Consider the following 20666-nt stretch of genomic DNA (forward strand, 5'->3'; position numbering starts at 1 on the left):
TCAAGCCATCATAGGTGTATATGACTTTCTTCTTTCAGACGAATTCAATCGGAGACATATTAAAAAATGTCCTGGCTCTTCCAAGCTTTATAATGGCAGTGAATGGAAGCCCAGAATTTGAAGCCCAAAAAAGTGCATCCATTCATTATAAAAGTAATCCATACTGCTCCGGGGGTGTAATAAAGGCCTTCTGAAGCGAATCAATGCGTTTTTGTAAGAAAAATATCAATTTTTAACACGTTACAAAGTCAAATATCAAGCTTCCGGCTGATTGAAAAACCAATAGATATCACCAAACTTCCCCAGTTGATTGCATTAAGAATTGCAAATATTTCTTGTATCACAAGTTTTCTGAAATTGTATGTTTATATATGCAAATTAGGTATTATCTTATTAAGTATGCACCAATTTGCAACCATTTCTTGAACAAAAATTGTCAGGTTAAAAATACTTGTTTCATTTTTGTTGACATATAGTGTCAAAGGGATTTTTTTATCTATCTCTTTATATATTTATATTTTTTTGTACATATTAGAAATGTGAAATATTTTTTTTAATTTGGTGCCTTTGGAGCCACGAGAGCTGAGGTGAGAAGCGCGTCCGCGGCATACATTCACACGCGTTCAGTCACGTTTCCAGTTCATGCCTTTGGAAGCTTAACTTTCATAGGAATTCATTTGAAAGTTGAAACACTCACTTTGCTCTGCTCGCTTGGTTTACATGAATGCCTGCAGCTGCCCGAGCTGAGCTGTTAGGCCGGGGACACACTGCAAGCATGCCGTGAGCGTCTCGGCTGCGTGGCGTGTCCGTTTTTATTTCGGCTCCCATGTTAACCGGAACGAGCTTGCATACTGCCTGCGTCACATGCGTCACACACGCGAAAACGCGTGCATGCTCCAAATAGAAGAGACGCCTATTTTTCACGCAACACGCGAGCGTGTTGGAAGCGTTTCTAGGCAAAATAGCATAGGAAAAGATGTTTATATGTCATTTTGACACGAATACATATTAATAAATGACATTTTCATGGGTGAAAGTCTGTAGGTTAACATCAATGCAGATATAGGCCTAATTGTAATAATAAAAAAACAAAATAATTATCGATTTTGAAATATTAAACCTGTCAATACAGAACGAAATGTTCTGTAGCCTATTTTGCTGTCAATACTATAGATATAATGACACGCTTCTGGTGTGCAAAGACAGATAAAATCGCCACGCAGCCGCCCCGCGGGCGACAGGCAACAGAAACGCCACGCTCACACCACGCTTGCAGTGTGTCTCCGGCCTTAGTGCGATCTCCCACCACCCATGCGCGAGATGAAAACATGCGGAAATAGCTAGAAAAATCCTTTGATGACGCAAAATGACGATATTTGTGTCACTTTAATAACGCATCAATGCAAATACATTTTAATGGCACTATTTTTATTAATGCGAAATTAACACAGAGCGCATTTTCTGTTCGATCCATGGCCCGAAATTGTGATCAGCCATAGATGTAAAAGGATGCAGCAGCAGACAATAGGGAAAAAAAGGCTTAACAATAGCATTACTCTGAAACAAGTGCAGTTATTGCCTACATAAACTACCATATTTTCTACTTAACTTTTATTAGACTCCAGGTTGAAAGACACGTGCATTTTTTCACTGAGCACATCCTCTGCAGTCTGAGCGCGTGCGATGCACTGAAGCTCAATCTCGCTCATATCTGAGCTAAATCATTAACACCATCACTACTTACACTACACGTGTTTTATTGAACTAAATACTCCCAAGTCCCTGTTTCTCACACTGTTTGACACACACAAAATACCAATGCTCTTTTGAGTATGATTTCACCAATAATAAACGTACATTTGCATAAAGCATGTATATTTGTCCAAACCCATGTTGATTAGAGTATTAAAAACTTGAAAAAATATTAATTTAAGGTACATGTTAAAAAATATTTCTACTTCAAATAAATTACATATTTAAAACATATTAAAATACAATTATTTGAAATTGTAATATCTTAAAATATTTTCAGTTTTACTGCTGCCTTGGTGAGCAAAAGAGACTATTTTCAAAAACATAACAATCTTACTGAACACAAATAACATGTAAAAATGTACCTGAATACAGTTTTTAAATATAATTTGAAAGCCAAATACGTTACTTATTTGAGTTCTAAAACATGATATTTCAGGCAATGTGTAATTAACACACTGTGAATGAATGAACAATCTAACTGAATTAAATAATTCGATATTAATATGTGTTAATTAATTAAAATGATTTAATCACTTTTCAGTGACTGTGCTTCTTTGAATAGAAACCCTTATAATTCACACACAAAATAGTATTTGATCAAATAAAGACACTTTAAAAGCAAAAATCGACCAGCATCAGGCAGCACAGCCAGATTTGAGCCAAAGCACACTAATGCGCTCAATGCTGCAGGCTTGACACATAATACATCATAATAACATCACCAGGGGCTTTCTTAATCATTTGGATTGGTTGTTTATATGTGTGTACGAGTGTGTTTTCAGAGAGAGAAACTGCGTTGAGCAGGCAGCAGTAGCAGAAACCTCATTAATGTTTTAGAGACCCTGGGGCAGATCAGCTGCATATTAACTAGGTCAGTGTTACACAACGACTGGACCCCCACTTCCCTCTCCCTCTCTCCCTCTCTCCCTCTCTCTCTCTCTCTCTCTCTCTCTCTCTCTCTCTCTCTCTCTCTCTCTCTCTCTCTCTCTCTCTCTCTCTCTCTCTCTCTCTCTCTCTCTCTGCTGCCATGGAGATGCCAGCATCATTCTTCTCCCTGCATCCTTCACAACCATGACAACCGTGGAACTGGGGTGCTGAAGCTTTTAAAGTGAAAGGCTTAGATGTTTTCCAGAAGGGGGAAGAATGCATGAAAGATCTGGTTTCTAAGCAACTGAAGTTGTGCAGATACTAAAACCTTTACTTGTCTTGCATCATACTTTACTGACTTACTTAAACCAAAGTCAGACAGCTCTAGGCTATATATTTTCGATATATACTAATTGGGGATTTGGGAACAGTAAATTCCAGTTGTTTAGCCTGACAAGCCAGACCCACATCAAGATGAAGTTGGGTCTGGGAACACCATTGGCAGGGCTCAATTCGAGAGGCGGGATGAACGGTTGTCTTTTAAAGTCCCTCTGCACGCGATAAGATAGCGCTACAACCAACCAGAGCAATGAAGAAGGTGAAGCGGAGCTAGTTGACAGATTCAACATTTGCCGTATCCGGTCTGCAAAACTAATAACACATCTTCGTTTTTTAGACTGACTTCAGTGCCGTTCTTTGTTCTTTTCTCAAAGAAAAGCTTAACTCTAAGTCTTCCAGAGTCGCGGCCAAAGGTGATTCAAAAGACCGCTGTTCGCCTGCTTCATTGTTTTCAAGTAGCAGGAGGAACCGTCGCAAACTCTGCCATCATTACGTTAAGCCCGTCCACCAACTCTATACACGATGTGATTGGCCTGACCAGAGTTTGGTTTTTACAGCTCTTAAGCCAACGGAGAGATTCAAGATGCCATGGCTGCAAATTAGATTTGCGGCCGCTAAGGTGCATCTAGATTTCTAGGCTACCAGTTGTTTAAAGTCTGCATTAAACGTAGGTTGTTGTGACCCTATTGTGACATATACATCCTAATGAAAACGCTTCTTGATCAAGAAAAAAATGTAGGGCTGGACTTGATTTTGTCGATTGGGAATTGATTGGATGGTTGTGGTTTGCAATTGCTGTGATGTCATGTGAGTGACCGGCCGTCCTGCCCTCGCGCCAATAAGCATATCATCAGAGAAGAGATGTCATTGCAAGAGGAAGGGGAACTTATTAAGATTAAAGATTGTGAGGGCACATTAATAAAAAATATATATATTATATATTACATTATATTATATTCACACACAAAAAAAGGATTTGTCCATTCTGATTTCATGATGGCTTTAATCTGATTAGCTGAGCAGCCCTACTTAAGTGTTGATATAACAATCCAACAACATCATACATACACCCGGCGCAATGTGGCGCGAGACGCAAGGCGCGACACGGGTGTTTTTTGCTAGTTTCAGCCCGACACAGAGTAATCATTTTCACATCCAGCAGAGGAGTAATTATCCCCGAACAGAAACTGTTCAGACCAATGAAATCATCAGGGCGGGCTTTATACGATGACGGACAGATGATAAACAGTAACGTAATCATCACGTCATCAAAGGGGCTTGGATTATATTTATTCGGATCCTAAACAGAGAGCTTGTTTGTGTATGCATTCACCTTCACTATTTCTCTCTGAAATGATGATCATGTTGGGTAAGCACTCTGTGTATCATTAAATTATTTATTTTTTTACAACACCGGCAAAGATCATTTATTCCAGCGCGCATGTAGACAGGGTTGCCAAGTTTTTATAACAAAATCCGCCAACTACTAGCCCAAAACTGCTAAAATTGGAACTCATGGGTCTATATATCACATAATAGTCGACAATCTTAAAATCTTCCGTTTTCGTGTGTACAGCGAATCCGTATATTTTCTGAAACGGTGATGTCATCACACTACATCCAGCACTGTGAAAGAGTTAAGAGATACAACTACGGGCACTGGGCATGCGCACATCAATATCGGGTCATTTACTTACCGTTATTGTAAGGATATGTTTTGGGTCTGAGTAGGTGTAGGCATTAATAAAACATATCTGTTAAGTAGCAAATGTATTTATTGTTATTTTATTGTGAGATTTTGCCTCACCTCCGACCATTGCTTTACCCCTTCTAGCCACAACTCTTGTTCTCCATTTTTAGTGTATTTCTGTGGCAGAATTACATCGCCACACACTGGCCTGGCATGCAAACTACATCGTTTTTAGTCAGTTTCGGTGATCTCGTGTGGACGCAGATATTTCTTGAAACGAGGGGAAAAAAAGATCGGATTGGGAAAGCTCTGGCTTCGTGTGGACGGGGCCTCAGTGTATTAAGTGTAAGGATGTCATTATTATACGGTATAATTAAATCATTATTAACTTAATAAATGTTCAAATTTAGAAAAAAAGAAAGAAATGTAATCCAATCAATAGTCAATATGGTAAAATTAAGTGCTAATATTGGTGTACAGCTGACAATGTACCTCCCACGCTAAATAAATGTTGCATCAACAAAGCCAGATGCACACAAAAACACACCGTTGGCCAGGGATATAAAGCATGCAGTATATGCAAATTACAATTCAAGTCATGAAATACATTTCTTCTGATGCAGAACTGCAATCACCACTATAAGATTACAATAATCATACACATTCTCTCCTCTGAATTTTTTTTAATACAATTTGTGTACAGCACACATGCAGTTATGTGTAGATGCGCCTTAACTTGATCTCTTTTAAGAACGAAAAAGCTTTGGAAGTTCAGTTTTTAAGCCATTAGGATACGCTTATATAAGAATTCATAATACTCAATGGATTCATATTGGCTATTATAATTTCCCTAAGGAGGTATGAACACAGTAGGCTACAGACATAACTGTAGCCTTCCAAGTACAGTATAATTAGAGTTATTATTAGAAGCTTCATTGCAAAGACCACACAACATCAAATCTTTATTGCCGACTTAAAATATGCCTACCTGAACAAGGGCTTGTTATTGCTAGATATCAACTCTCTCTCCAGCGTGACAATATATGACAGGGAATCTTGGATGGTTTTTGAGAAGGTATGATATACATGATAAAACAAATCATACATTTTGACCTTCATAATGTGAGGCTGAAATAGCATCTGCTATGCTGCAGTTCAAAACTGATATATATATATATGCATATATGAGCAGTCAGCTAAAACTATTCTCAAGCATCCAAAAAAAAAACTGCATATTTAAAGAAATGTATTTGTATTGAAAGAAATGTCCAAATTTAGATTTAATCCTTATGTAATTCCTGGTTACAGGCTCTAAAAGCCCATTACTTTACGGCCTCATCCCAAAACAAAGCCGGGCCCACAACAATCCGCTCCCTGCAGGGAATGTCATTTAATTAGGCTCAAACTGGCAATGCTCACTCAGCATGTCTTATTTGAATGTAAACCTTATAAACAATTAAAGCACAGAACAAATATGCCAATAGGAAACTGATACATCCTCAAGGCTTTGAGTGAGAAAAGTGAAATGGGATTGAGGTAATCTGCCTGATTGTCTGTTCTGTTTACTTAGCTAAACATTTTAGCTTTACTTAGCTAAAATGAGCTAAATCTGACCAAAAAAAAACTGCCTTTTGGGATATCTGGGAACATTGTGAAAGGTAAAAATGATTCATACATTATTCAGAAAATTACAGTGTTTACTGTATTTTTGCTCAAATAAATCCAGCTTTTGTGAGTATAAGATATTCTAAAAAAAAAAAAAAAAAAAAAAAAAAAAAAAAAAAAAAAACGTCCATAGCAAAACATGTAATTTTCCCACAATGCCTCTCACCTGTCACAGTTTGAGCCGTCCGCACCGAAGGAGTCACACGCGCAGGGCAGGCAGCCGATGGTGCCGTTTGTGAAGTGATCTTCCTCACACTCTTCACACTGCAGCCCAGTGTAACCCGGCATACAGTCACACTGACCCGTCTCACGGTCACACTCATCGGGGTCCGACACTCCTTCACCGCTGCAGTTACACACCAGCTCTTCAGAGGAGACAGACAAAGGATTCCTTATACATTTTTGACAACCAAAGATGTTAACGCAATGTTAAGATCCTCAAATATTGATATAAACTACAGACAAATTCACCACATACACCCTTAAACATAAAGCTTCTTTATTGGCATTGATGGTTCTATGGGAACCTTTCTATTGCACAATAGGTTCTTGATAGAGGAAACGGGTTCTTTAGATTATTAAAAAATGGTTCTTTTAAAAACTGTTAATTGAATGGTTCTTCTATTAGCCTAGAAATTTAGACGCACCCTAGCGGCAGCAATTCTAATCTATTAGAGTGTCGTCTAGCAACTCTCAATACACTTCTGAGCTGTAAAAGCCAAACTCTGATTGGGCCAATCACATTGTGTATAGAGTCGGTGGGCGGAGCTTAACAGAATGACGGCCGAGTTGCGTTTGCGTGCTTCTAGTAAGCACAGAAGCTGGCGAACGGCGGTCTTTCGAATCAGCTTTGACCGCGACTCTGGAAGACTTATAGAGTTAAGCTTTTCTCTGAGAAAAGAACAAAGACCGGCACTGAAGTCATTCTTAAAAAAGGGAAGATGTGTTCTGAGTTTTGCCAACCAGATACGTCAAAAGTTAATCTGTCAACGAGCTCTGCTTCACCTTCGTTGCTCTGGTTGGTTGTAACGCTATCCAATTGCGTGCATGCCGTGCAGAGGGAGTATGAAAGACAACCGTTTATCCCGCCCCTCGGATTGAGCTGTCAATGGTGAGTTTCCAGACCAAACATCTTGATGTGGGTCTGGCTTGTCAGGCTATTCTTCTATGGCATCACTGCGAAAACCTCCTTTTGGAACAATTAGGGAATTTCTAAGAGTATTTCTAAGATACGATTGGACTAAATCGTGTTTTCTAAAGGACTTCATTTTCGGGTATACAAACTATAAACAAATGTAGAATAACACTGCACTTCAAAAATAAAACGTACATTACAAATATAGTTACAAAAGTCATTCAGTCAAGAACAGAGAGTGAATTTTCTCTTTGCCTTTTGTTGTTGTCAAATCTCATCTAATATTCCAAACGCCATTACTTCCATTGAGTAAGGTCAAAAACCCGGCGCAGTCACCCAGCGAATCGTCTGATATGAGGTAAAAAAATAACAAATACTGTTCAGTTTCTTGCACAAACCGATTGTTTCGTGCCTTAAGACATTAATGTGTCGCCACGAGCCACAGGGTTTAATATGGATTCGTATGTCTATATGTTTTTTACTCTCATAGAAATACACCCCATTGACATACATTATATGAGCAACGGTTGGAGTTAAACATCTTCATTTGTGTTCAGGAGAGTAGGGGTGTAGTAGGTCAGACCATATCCCCCTGAGACAAGAGATTTAAGACACTTGCTCGGTGACTCACTCATTATATTGAAAAGACACGTTCAGTGTTTAATTGTAGTGTCTGTTCTCTAACTGAACTGATTTTATAAAAATGAACGCGCTGGGAAAGTGATCCAGTAGCGGTGGCTTTGGGAGTGGCCTCACAGGGTAGCAAAACAATGCATTCTGGGAATTGTTGTCTTTCATCTCCATTAAAACAAATTCTGTCTCAAACGGTTAATGAATCAGTGAAACGATCAAAGATTCGGATCGCCAGTGTCACGTGATTTCAGCAGTTTGGCAGTTTGACGCGATCCAAACTGCTGAAATCACGTGACATTGGCGATCCGAATCTTTGATCGTTTCACTGATTCATTAACTGTTTGATTCGTTTTGGAGGAACACAGAAGAGAAGACAATGCTGAATAAAGTCATAGTTTTTGTTATTTTTGGACCAAAATGTATTTTCGATGCTTCAAGAGATTCTAACTAACTAACTGATGTCACATATGGACTACTTTGATGATGTTTTTATTCCCTTTCTGGACATGGACAGTAAAGCTGGCATACGGCATATTCTCTGGGACTAAAATATAAAATATCTTAAACTGTGTTCTGATGTGTGTGGAACGACATTAGGGTGAGTCATTAATGACATCCATTTAATTTTTGGGTGAACTAACCCTTTAAAGTGAATATGTGATACCACAGGTAGCCAGTGAAGATCATGCAGCAGAAGAGTTAAGTGAGCAGAGTGCCTGGTGGAGGTGAGAACTCTGGCTGCAGAGTTTTGAACATACTGTAACCTTTCAATATGATTTTTTAGGAAGACCAAGAAAGAGAGCATTGCAATAATCCAGATGGGATGTGATTAATAAATATTTCAGCATCAGCCTAAGTGAAAGAAGATCAAAGATGAAGATGAAAAAAGGAGTTTCTAACAACAGGAGAAATATGAGAGGCAAAAGATAGAGATGAGTCAAATAAGACACCAAGATTATGGACAGATGAAGCAGGCTCAACATAAACCCCATCAATTTAAAGGGACAGGTCCATCCTTTTGACAGAGGTTGCAGAGCCAGTCATCAGGAATTCAGCTTTGCTATTATGTAGTTTAAGGAAGTGAACTTATCCTTCAAAAAAATCATATTATTAAAGTTGCATAAAAATGTGGGGAAAATAGGTTCACAAACTTGCGCATATCTGCAATGACTTTTTTTTTTTTTTTTTTTTTTGCAGTGTATGTTTAACAAAGCGACATCTTTCCAAGTGCCCCCTTAGGATACAAACAACCCTGGTTTAAACTGTAAAGATAAACTGTCACCCGCGGAGCATTCAGACATAAAGCCCTGTAAATGCAGCACTCCTGCTTGGTAGTAAATTTCTCCTTCAAGTTCAAGTCTGCTACGCATCACTCAGCTCCATCTTGCCTATCTCTGCCAGCTATAATGAATGACTCCCTCCAGCCTGATTCTTTGATACCTCATTAAGTTGATATTAGACTGAGAGAGAGCAGATCTTTAGTATGCAGGAAGGGCTGTACAACCACAGAGGAAGAACACAACCTCTAGGCAAATCAGTGACATTATATTCCAACATGGCAGCAAATTCCAGCTCAAGGGAACAAGTGAAGCTTCTGTGATTGCAAATCTATACCGACTGCAATTAAATCGAAGAGGATTTTCCAGCAGTGCTGTTGTAATATTTAAACATTGATCTGAATTCAGTCTGGAAGCTATTTGTCTCAGTGTTATTGAGTTGACAAGCAACATCTGTATGTCGAGTCCAGCTGCGATTAGGCTTAGAATTAAATATAGTTGGCTGTTTTTATACCAATACTGGAGACGGTCGAGAAAGCCTGATTTGAACCTTCTCTCATGAACACCACAGCTCTGTCTTGAGTATGTGCTCATTTGCTACAGATTCTGTTTGCTAATGATCAGATGTGTTTGATCTCAAAAAGCGAAGTGGGCTGCATTTATAAAAAAATGTAAATCTGAAATAGCGCATTTAATCCATCTTTCATGTAATACATGTTTTTATTCATCAGCCTTTGTTCATCCGCGTGTACCCGAAGCGACCTCTTATCCCTTAGAGATGACGGCTTATTCCCTTTGGTGGTCATTTAGTTCAGGGGACAGATATCAAAGCCAGGCGAGGTGTTAAAGGAACAGTTCATCCAAAAAAATGTAATTTTGTCATAATTTATTCCCCGTCATGTTGTTCAAAACCCTTCCATGGAATTCAAAAAGAGAATTTTACTTGTCCACCATTTAAATGCAGTTAGTTCCCATGTGGTACTAAGGCTTCAAGCTTCAAAAATAACGCACAATCACCATAAAAACATCACAAAAGGTGTCCATGCAACCCATGCACTTTATTTCAAGTGTTCTGACGCTATTCCAGTGCTTTGTGTGAGGAACAGACTGAATTGAAGGTGTTATTTAATAAAAATCCAGCGAGCTATAACCAGATCATTAGCCACTTTCACACAGTAATCCCAGTAAATTACCGTGAAATTACCAGAATGACTTTATAATACACAAATAGGCTGTTCACACAAGCAACGGCATTCTAGTTTTTAGGCTGGATCTTGAGAGCGACATGCTGAAGAAGCTGCAAGATATAGTGCGACAGTCAAAGATGTCCATCTATATCCATATTTACATAGAAAAATATCACGTCATCTCCATAAGAACTTTATGATTGGCACAAAGCACATTTCCTACATCAGTATGTTCTGACTTTGTACGTGCTCATACCTGTAATCTTCATTCTTTGTTCACAGCATCATACTGGTAATTTACAGGTAATATTGGCCTACAATTTCTCATATGGGTAAATTGGGAGAACTGAGTAAAGCCGTGGTCACATTGCATGATTTTGAATTCCATCTTTTAAAACTGCACGAATATCTGGGATAGAATTCAGTCGTAGCTGAGTTTACACTGCACAATGGATTGGAGACGGGAGGTTGCATGACTACAATGGAATGATCCCCGACAACTCTGATCTGCAAACTACGTTTCACAACCAAGCACACACGATAAGTGATAAGGAAATACAAGATCCCGTGTGAGACTGAATCCGATTGTTATTAAAAAGGGTAGCCCGCAAAAAGCTTGAGATCCAAATTATCTGTGGAAGTGTGTGCTTTGTTTTTTGCTTGATATGTAAAGCTTATGTGTATGTTCTGGTCTATAACTCTTCCCCATACTTCCCGCTGCCCTGTATCTTGCTCTCTCATTGGCTGTTGGTCATCGCTAATGTAATTTTCAGTCAGGACACGACTGCGTTCAGCCACGACAAAAGCGTTTTTTTAAACGGAAGTGGTGGTGTATTGAACACCCTGTTCTGATGACGCAAGTGTTCCATAGGGCAGCTGAGAAGGCCAAGAATCTTGAATTTTGAGCCTGATGAAATAGGTATAAAACATGTTTTATACTGTTACAGTCACTGCCCTTGCTGTCCAGAATAAAAGAGAACGTCCCAATCGAGTGAAAGGATTTGTGGAAACTGTGGTTCCTAATGATTGTGATCCAACATTTGCCTTGCATTTCAGGATGAAAAGGCAAACATGTCTATTTAATATCTTCAATTGTTGGGTATACTGAGCTTCAGCGGACACATATGCAATCTGTCTCAAAGCGGTTATATACATGTTGTTGCTGATTGGGCTGACATTTTTGACCCACCCACCAAACAAGAAAAAACGTATCTCAAACACCGTCACACAGCGTTTCCAGGAAACGTCATTCAACCCAGAAACCGTAGCAAAACATTGCGCACTGGTTTGAGCTTAAACATGCCCCACATTTTCACACAGAAGGATTTTTGAATCGCCAACAGGCCCATGCCTCCGATTTCGGCATTTGTTCGCAAAATTTGTCACAAGGGAACATCCGGCTAAAATCATGCAGTGTGAACTTGTCATTTTTTGAAAAGGTCCTGTTCACACGCAACCTCCTAATGGCCATTTGCAGTAAAGACTGTATGTGTGAAAGGGTAATATATATATATATATATATATATATATATATATATATATATATATATATATATATATATATATATATATATATATATATATATATATATATATATATATATATATATATATATATTCATCTATATATACTGTATATGCAATATACGTACATATAATATATATGCATAATTTACTCACCCTCAAGTTGTTTTAAACCTGTATGAATTTCTTTCTTCAGCTGAACAAAAGGGAAGATATTTTGAAGAATGTCGGTAACCAAACAGTTAACTGGAGCCATTGACTTCCATAGTATTCTGGTTTTCCTACTATGAAAGTCAATGGCTCCAGTTAACTGTTTGGTTACTGACATTCTTCAAAATATCTTCCCTTTTGTTCAGCTGAAGAAAGAAATTCATACAGGTTTAAAACAACTTGAGGGTGAGTAAATGATGACAGAATTTCCATTTTAAAGTGAGCTATCCCTTTAAGCATTAAGTGTTTTCAACATTGATAATAATAATAATAATGTTTCTATAGCATACAATCAGCATATTAGAATGATTTCTGAAGGACCATGTGACGCTGAAGACTGGAGTAATGATGCTGAAAATTCAGATTTGACATCACAAAAATAAATGATATTGGTTTCATTTTATTTTAAGGTGTCATTGTTGCAGTGTAATTATATATGTACTTACTATAGGGTTAGGGTATAGGATTAGGGTTACATGTACTTACCATATAATAACAGTTAAGTATGCATAATTATATGCAACTAACCCCCAACCAAGCCCTAATTGTAAGTACATGTTGTTAATTAAAATTACTTAAATATAACCAAAAAATCTTACTGTCCCCAGACTTTTGAACGGTTGTGTACATATAACAACACAATAATCAATGCAATCAGATACATATTAAAGAACATATGTTACCAAAAACATTAACAATGGCATGTTCATGGTGCAGTTTAATGCATATGACTGAAGATTCAGATCAATGAACTCCATTAAGAGCCAGACATCTTTCTGTGAATCTCTCATGCCTTCATTCCCAAGATCCCATTTTACCAGATTTACTGCAGCAGGTCACCCAGAGGGGCACCTGCCGAAAGGGAAAAACATCATTTGTATGCACCGACAGACACACCTTCTAACACACGGAGCTGTGGAGTGTGTACGCAAACACCTTCTGCTCCTGAGGGGGGCTGTGGAGGGTGCGGATAAGAAGCTTACAGATCCCAGTCTGACAGATTATACATACATCCATGTAAATGAGGCTGCCGACCAGACTCATCGCTTCATGGCAATATTATGAAAATATTTAATATGACAGTGCGATTACAACCGAACCATCTGAGAGGATGATCCTTTGATGTGAGGTAAACGCGATGCGGCTTCATTGACCTCAGACGTGACATAATGAACCAACATGAACTTGTTTACTGTGAAGAAGGGTGTCGTTGTGTATTAGGGGACTTTCAATGTTAGATATGAAGCTAGAAGACAAGGCGGACACTGTGTGTCAGAAAACAAGGAACACATTTCAAAGCGCTATACAAATAAAGGTGACTTAACTTGACTTGACAAAGGTGTCTCAGTGTGAAAGAGTCACATCTTTCAGAACAAACATATTCTTCTGTCCATTAGTCCAAGCGGAAATGGCACTCATCCCACTCCGAGACACACACTCGAGTCGAGTGAAGGGGGTAAAGAGAGTTCACTGGGCCATCTAATGCACAGCTGCTAGCATGTAGGTCAAACTCGCTCACCTCTAAAATCATACTCATCATAAAGGATTTATTTGTTTCCATCAGGATATTTCAGATGCCCCTCTAGCTAAAGTCCTATACATAAGAGGAAAGCTCTGACTGCAAATGCATCTAGATTATTAAAAGAAATATATGTATTTTATTGGTTTGTGCAACATCCAGAGGTGAATCACCTTTGTTGATGTATGCCTTTTAAATTAAAATGGAATAAAATGAAAATGATTGCATCTTGTTGTAGTTTTTAATAATAATTTCATCTTTCTGTATGAACTACCAATCATACACAAACAGATATTTACAGAGAAAAAAATATTTAATTTAAACATTTGATTTGCATGCAGTATATGTGTTATTGTTCAAATAAAACTATTTCAAAACAGTTGGAATGCAAATAGATAAAAAGCAAAAACTTAAATGAAAACGGAAAAAAATGAAAATTAGAAATGAACTGAAAATAAACCATCTAACATTGAAATTGTAAAATTACTAAAACGGAAACAAAAAATAAACTGCAGATATAAAATATAAAAAAAATTGACAAAAGCAAAATTTACTAAAAAAAAATCGAACTAAAATTTAAATTAAAACTAAATATAAAAGCCATTTCAAAATGTTATACTATAGTAAAAAAAAAAAAATAATACTAAAATAACACTGTAAAAATTATTGTTGCAATTACTTATCACAACTTAACATTTTTTGTTTTTGCTGACTTAAAAAGACAAGTGGATTAAACTTAAAATATTATGGCAGCATGAACACTTACTTTTTAAGTAAATAAAATATTTTTAGATTTCCTAATGCTAAATTTTAATTTGTTCGTAAAATAAATTGTATTGTAAAAACAAATTGCAGCGGCATTCTTTAACCATTATATACACAATACACACAAGAGTAATGGAGTATTAAAACAGTATTTCTAGAAATAGATACTCCATAAAATTAAAAATACTCCATATGTTTTGTGATAACATGGGTACATACAGAAAAACTAAATAATTATGCTGTATTATGTAATAGTCTTATAGAAAGTTAATTGACTTTTATACACCATGTATAAAAGAAGTATTTTTTGACCACTTCTTTGTTGTGTTGGAATAATGAAATCTTTGAAAGTCAATTTAATAAATTCTTCTAACTCTCAATTTAATAATAAAAAAATCCTGTCAAACTTTTAATTTACATGGCCAATTTAAAATTCTAACTCATGACTGTAAAAAGAATAAATTCTTAAATTCTGAATTTGCCCATCCTCTTTACAATAAAAATGCCTTCTGCAGTTACTGTCCACTCTCGATTTCACTTTCTCTGGCCCTGCAGAGGTTCTGTTATGTGAATCGCTCCCCTAGCACTTCCTGTGTCCTAATAATGGCAGGCTTAGACACTCTGCTATGCTTTTGTGGACATTGTCTCCTGATTATAACCTCACCATCAGGAACAATAGCTGTGCCATGCCTAATCACAATGACAGGGCAGAGAAGGGTCAAACATCTGTGATACATGTGCAACGTTTTTACATATCTGGAAATAAATAATAATAATAAAATCTGTTAGTTGTTTTGTTTGATTTGGTATCATTTCGTGCATTTTGGTTATAGTGCAAGAAAGCAAATTTAGTCAAAATGTTTCAATTCAGAAACCTCTGTGATCCAGCTGCTTTTCATTGTCCCCATTTATTCTTTTGAAAGTGAGTATGAGATTCTAATTGTGCAAACATCTAAGCCTGTGTAGTGTACAATCACTGGGGTCAATGACCCTTTTGTCAGTGCACTGATGGTAACTGTCAGTTTTGTTGTCTTGAGGATTTAGTATTATTATGGAAAAGTAGGCCAAGTCTATGGATATTACAATTAGTGCACCAAAACGACCATGCAAATGCAAGATTGATTTAGACCTCAGTCTCATTAACAGTGTGACCTGGTTCTTTTACACATACACACAATGAATGATCGGCGGTCCTTCTTTCCTAACAACTACTAGCAACATAAAGAAGCCATAATAAGAATGTTAACAAACCCAGCTGGAAATACTGGCTGCATAATGTCCTCTGATATAGCTCACAGCTTCCGAATCACTTCATACTGAAGGGTTAAAGTCAGGACAGACATCAGTCAACTAGCTAGTTAGCACAAAAACACTCAGTTGAATCAATAAAGAGCCTGTATGGGCACATTATAATATGATTCGCCCTATTATATCAATGGATAGGCCAATTGGACATCATAAGGGCCTATTACATAATAATGATATGTTATAAAATAAAGGTCAAGTTGTGTTTTAAATCAGTGCATTCAGGTGGATGGATGGATGGATGGATGGATGGATGGATGGATGGATGGATGGATGGATGGATCACTACAACATTTGGATAGATAGATAGATAGATAGATAGATAGATAGATAGATAGATAGATAGATAGATAGATAGATAGATAGATAGATAGATAGATAGATAGATAGATAGATAGATAGATAGATAGATGGATGGATGGATGGATGGATGGATGGATGGATGGATGGATGGATGGATGGATGGATGGATGGATGAGGAATCAATACAAAATTTAGATAGATAGATAGATAGATAGATAGATAGATAGATAGATAGATAGATAGATAGATAGATAGATAGATAGATAGATAGATAGATAGATAGATAGATAGATAGCTGGATAGATAGATAGATAGGTAGATAGATAGATAGATAGATAGATAGATAGATAGATAGATAGATAGATAGATAGATAGATAGATAGATAGATAGATAGATAGATAGATAGATAGATCGATCGATCGATCGATCGATCGATCGATCGATCGATGGATGGATGGATGGATGGATGGATCACTACAACATTTGGATAGATAGATAGATAGATAGATAGATAGATAGATAGATAGATAGATAGATAGATAGATAGATAGATAGATAGATAGATAGATAGATAGATAGATAGATGGATGGATGGATGGATGGATGGATGGATGGATGGATGGATGGATGGATGGATGGATACTCCAGTAGAGTGAGGAGAGTGTGCTATCGATTCCTCATTAATATATCATGTCTCATGTCTCATGGCTATGACTGCTAATGAAGTGATTTCTGAGAGGCAGACGGCGGACTGCAGGAATGATGGGTTGGTGGTAGGCTACAGTACAAGATTATGAAGCAGAAGGCAGAAAGGCCTGATGTTCACACAGATTAGAGATAGCTACTAAATGACATTTGCTTATCTAATAACATCCTCACCTTAATAGCATCTCTTTTGTCATAAACGTGATTTCTAAATTTTAGCATTCCATTATTTCGTTCTCCATTTGAACTCACCTTGAGAATTGTCAGAGGTTGTGCTAAAATCGGGCACGGTGCCTGATCTGTCTGCTTTATTCTCAGAGATCTGCGTTTCTTTCATCAGTGTTTCAACAGAGCTGAGCTTCCTCCGATCAAATGCGGCCATGTAGCTGGGATTAGACAGGAGTGGGGTGGTGGTGGGGTCCGTTGTTGGTGGTTTAATGGTGGCTGCTGGTGCGGCGACATTTATCGGTTTTCTGGCGTACGTGATCGTGGGCGCTGGTGTTAATGCGACAATACCGAGCCGGTACCCTGGAAAGTCGTTCGCACTCGTATTTGGATGCTCCTCTGCGACTGCACGAGATTTCCTTATTACTAACGGCAGCGCATCGTAGGAATGAACCGCCTCGGATAACCCCATGCACACAAACACGATGAATGGAAAAGCCGGAGATGTAAACATCATTAAGGCAAGCCACCACATAATAATAATCTCAACGCTCCATGAAAACCTCCTCGAGGCGGACTTCGCAATGCCCTCGTCCTCCAATTTCCATCGGGTTATTCCAAACCAGGTGGTTTCCAAGCCGCCCCGATGTAGCCTACTCCACCATATCCGAGAGAGACCCCCTTTTTTCTCAATGGCTCTGAACCGACTGCAAGGTGTTTGATCCGCACGGACCTGTAGTAGGAGCGAAGCGCTTCAGAGTGGCACACGCGCGGTCCAATCAGAACGCAGGACGACAGAACCGCTGAAGTGAGGTGTGTGGTTTTTCTCTGCGCTTGATAGACGGTGAGGCGTCTGATTGGTTAAAATCAGGCGCATCGAAACCTCGCTGGCTGGCTCGTGCAGTCAGGCGATCATTATGAATATGTTCGTTTTATAGCCTATTGTTGAATCAGCCGTGGATAAAAATAAGAAAAGACGTTTCGAAATATTTAAACTTTCAAACCAACATTATCATGCCATTCTACTCCATTTTGCGTCCGCGTGAGCAATTATATTGATTTTTACCATTATAACATTGTTTAAAGGGATTATTAAATAGGCTACACCACACTGAAAAACGATTAGTTTTATTACGTTTATTCTTTTCTGTTTTGCTATTATTTATTTATTTATTTATTTATTTATTTATTTATTTATTTATTTATTTATTTATTTATTTATTTATTTATTTATTTATTTATTTATTTTGGTATATGGAGCTCCGGGTGTATTTCATGCAGTATCAGTTGCCAAGCTCTGTCAGGTTATTATCATCAGCAGCACCATCTTCTGGTTGTGTAAAAGAATTAGGAACAACGCTGTGGTGCACGTGACGCTATCCTGGGCCAGCCATACCAGAAAAAAAATGGAGAAGTGTAATAATTGTTCTATTAGATTGTAATACCAGGATTCTGAACAGTTTTAAAACAGAGCCTCCTTTACACCTCACCCACATTCCTGCTGTTCTGAGACCTCATCAAGTGAAGGCCAACATCCATATGGACATCTCATGCATGTGTGGACGAACACTTGGGGCTAGGGCAGTGGGCTGTAACACTGCACATGGAGACAGAATAGAATAGAATAGAATAGAATAGAATAGAATAGAATAGAATAGAATAGAATAGAATAGAATAGAATAGAATAGAATAGAATAGAATAGAATAGAATAGAATAGAATATATATTTATTGTCATTGTTATTTAAAAAAACATAAATATGCGACAGTGGAATAATACTATACAACAGTTTGTGCAAAGAAAACATTATAGTGATGTAACAATATATTGTAGGCCTATACATGCTGTAGTCTACTATAAATATGACAAGTAGAGATACATCTTTATGATATATAACAATGCATTTTTGATATTTAAACAAAATAAGAAAGAAAAAAAGGACATCCTGTTCAAAATCTCATCAGCATCAGTGAATGTTTGACCCTTGTTTAATAGTTATGTCCCTCAATTGTCCCCAGTGTGAAAAGATGGATCTCAAAATCATCACTGCTGGAAAGGGTTTAAATATGCAAAAGATGCTGGAAAAACGAAGATTTGGCAGGACCTGGAGGATTTTTCTGAAGAACGTTGGTCAGTTTAACTGCGGGACAAACAAGGGACTCGAGAACAACCATCACAAAAAACAAACGAAAACAAAAAAAGCTGTGGATTAAATATCAAAATAGATCAAATATCGTTATAAAACACAGATATTTAAATCCTATATACTTTACTACATGCGTTATTGAACTGACTGCAGGACACAATAATAAAGCTTTTCAAAAGTGGTTCTGCAAAATTATAGCAGTGCATACAGCAATAAGCATTTCTGTCCTTGATTGAACCAACTTTTATTTGTTTTGAAAATATTTCAAACTCTTTTATTGGGACAGGTTGTGATGATTGGTATAATAAAACAATTAAAAGAGTCCCCAATGGCATTGTAAATTATGGACAATGTTACTGAAACACCAGCTAAAGCACTGTGCTATTTCTCAGAATACTCATGACAACGTGGCCAGCAAGTGATATATGATGGCCAAAACAGTCCATAACACAACCCATATGAGAATCATCTTAAAGGACATGGTGTCGAAAAAACCTTCAGCCCTCATAGAGATCTTGAATGTCTTCTTGAAAAATAAATACATAAATGTACAAATCCTTTATTTGTTTTATTATCTTTCCATCTTTTGTTTAATATTGTAATTAGAGTTTTGTTTGAAATGCTGTTATCAGTGTTCAGATGAATAGTCACCTGAATTCATTCAATTCACTTTACTGGCCCCATACATTTTATATTAAATAAAATAATCTATTATAGGTTTTTTGAGATTTTTTAAATTTATTTATTTAACAAATATATAGGTTATCCACAAAAAAAAGTTAAAAGCTAATTTATTTTTAATTGTTCCTTCCAACATCAGTTAGCCTAAGGAATTACTACAAAATAAATACATTAATTAATGAATAAAAAGTAATTAAAAAAATTTAACTGTAATTTATAATCAATAATTATTATGTTTAATAAAAATTCGATTTTGATAATTCCCCCATCCATTCCACATGTGGTATATTTAATGTAGTAAAAGCTACAATTAAAGATTTATTAATTAATTTTGTAAAAATATCAAGCTATCATATCAAAGCGATTTAATAAAAGTAGGGATCTTCACCTGGGGGGGGGGGGGGGGTGGTGGTGAAAAAATGAAAGTATGCAATGTAACAAAAATATAATATCAACAAAACAAAAAAGGCGAATTAATCTTTTATTGTTCCTTGCAAAATCAAATGGTTAATTAGGCTATGTACAATCAATATTTTAATCGTTATATAATATTTTAAACAAAGTGTAAATATATTAATGCGTCATTATATGTTTTAAAAAGATTATGCGTCTAACGTATCAATGCTACTACCGTGAACACTGAATTGACACTTGCGAGTATTTGACAGCTTTCATGTTTGACATGAAATCACGCGAACCTGTAGCCACGCCTCACTCCTGTGTTCGTCCAATCAGCGTTGAGCACAAATGCCAAGTTGTTCCTGGAACGTCATCAGTATTCTGATGACTGAAGA

The 20666-nt window shown here is 37.1% G+C and overlaps 1 protein-coding gene across 1 annotated transcript in view; it reads right to left on the reverse strand.

Moving 5' to 3' along the window:
• Positions 1-17770, reverse strand: part of si:ch211-158d24.2 (multiple epidermal growth factor-like domains protein 9) — a 106006-nt gene extending 88236 nt beyond the window's left edge. The window contains exons 1-2 of the mRNA XM_067413322.1: positions 17133-17770; positions 6483-6681 (exon numbers count right to left, since the gene is read on the reverse strand). Coding sequence (XP_067269423.1) covers positions 6483-6681; positions 17133-17580 — 647 coding nt within the window. The 5' untranslated portion in view covers positions 17581-17770. The remainder of the gene's footprint in view (positions 1-6482; positions 6682-17132) is intronic.
• Between the last annotated feature and the right edge of the window lie 2896 nt (positions 17771-20666).

This window comes from Pseudorasbora parva, chromosome 13, assembly GCF_024679245.1.
Source record: "Pseudorasbora parva isolate DD20220531a chromosome 13, ASM2467924v1, whole genome shotgun sequence".
NCBI lineage: Eukaryota > Metazoa > Chordata > Actinopteri > Cypriniformes > Gobionidae > Pseudorasbora > Pseudorasbora parva.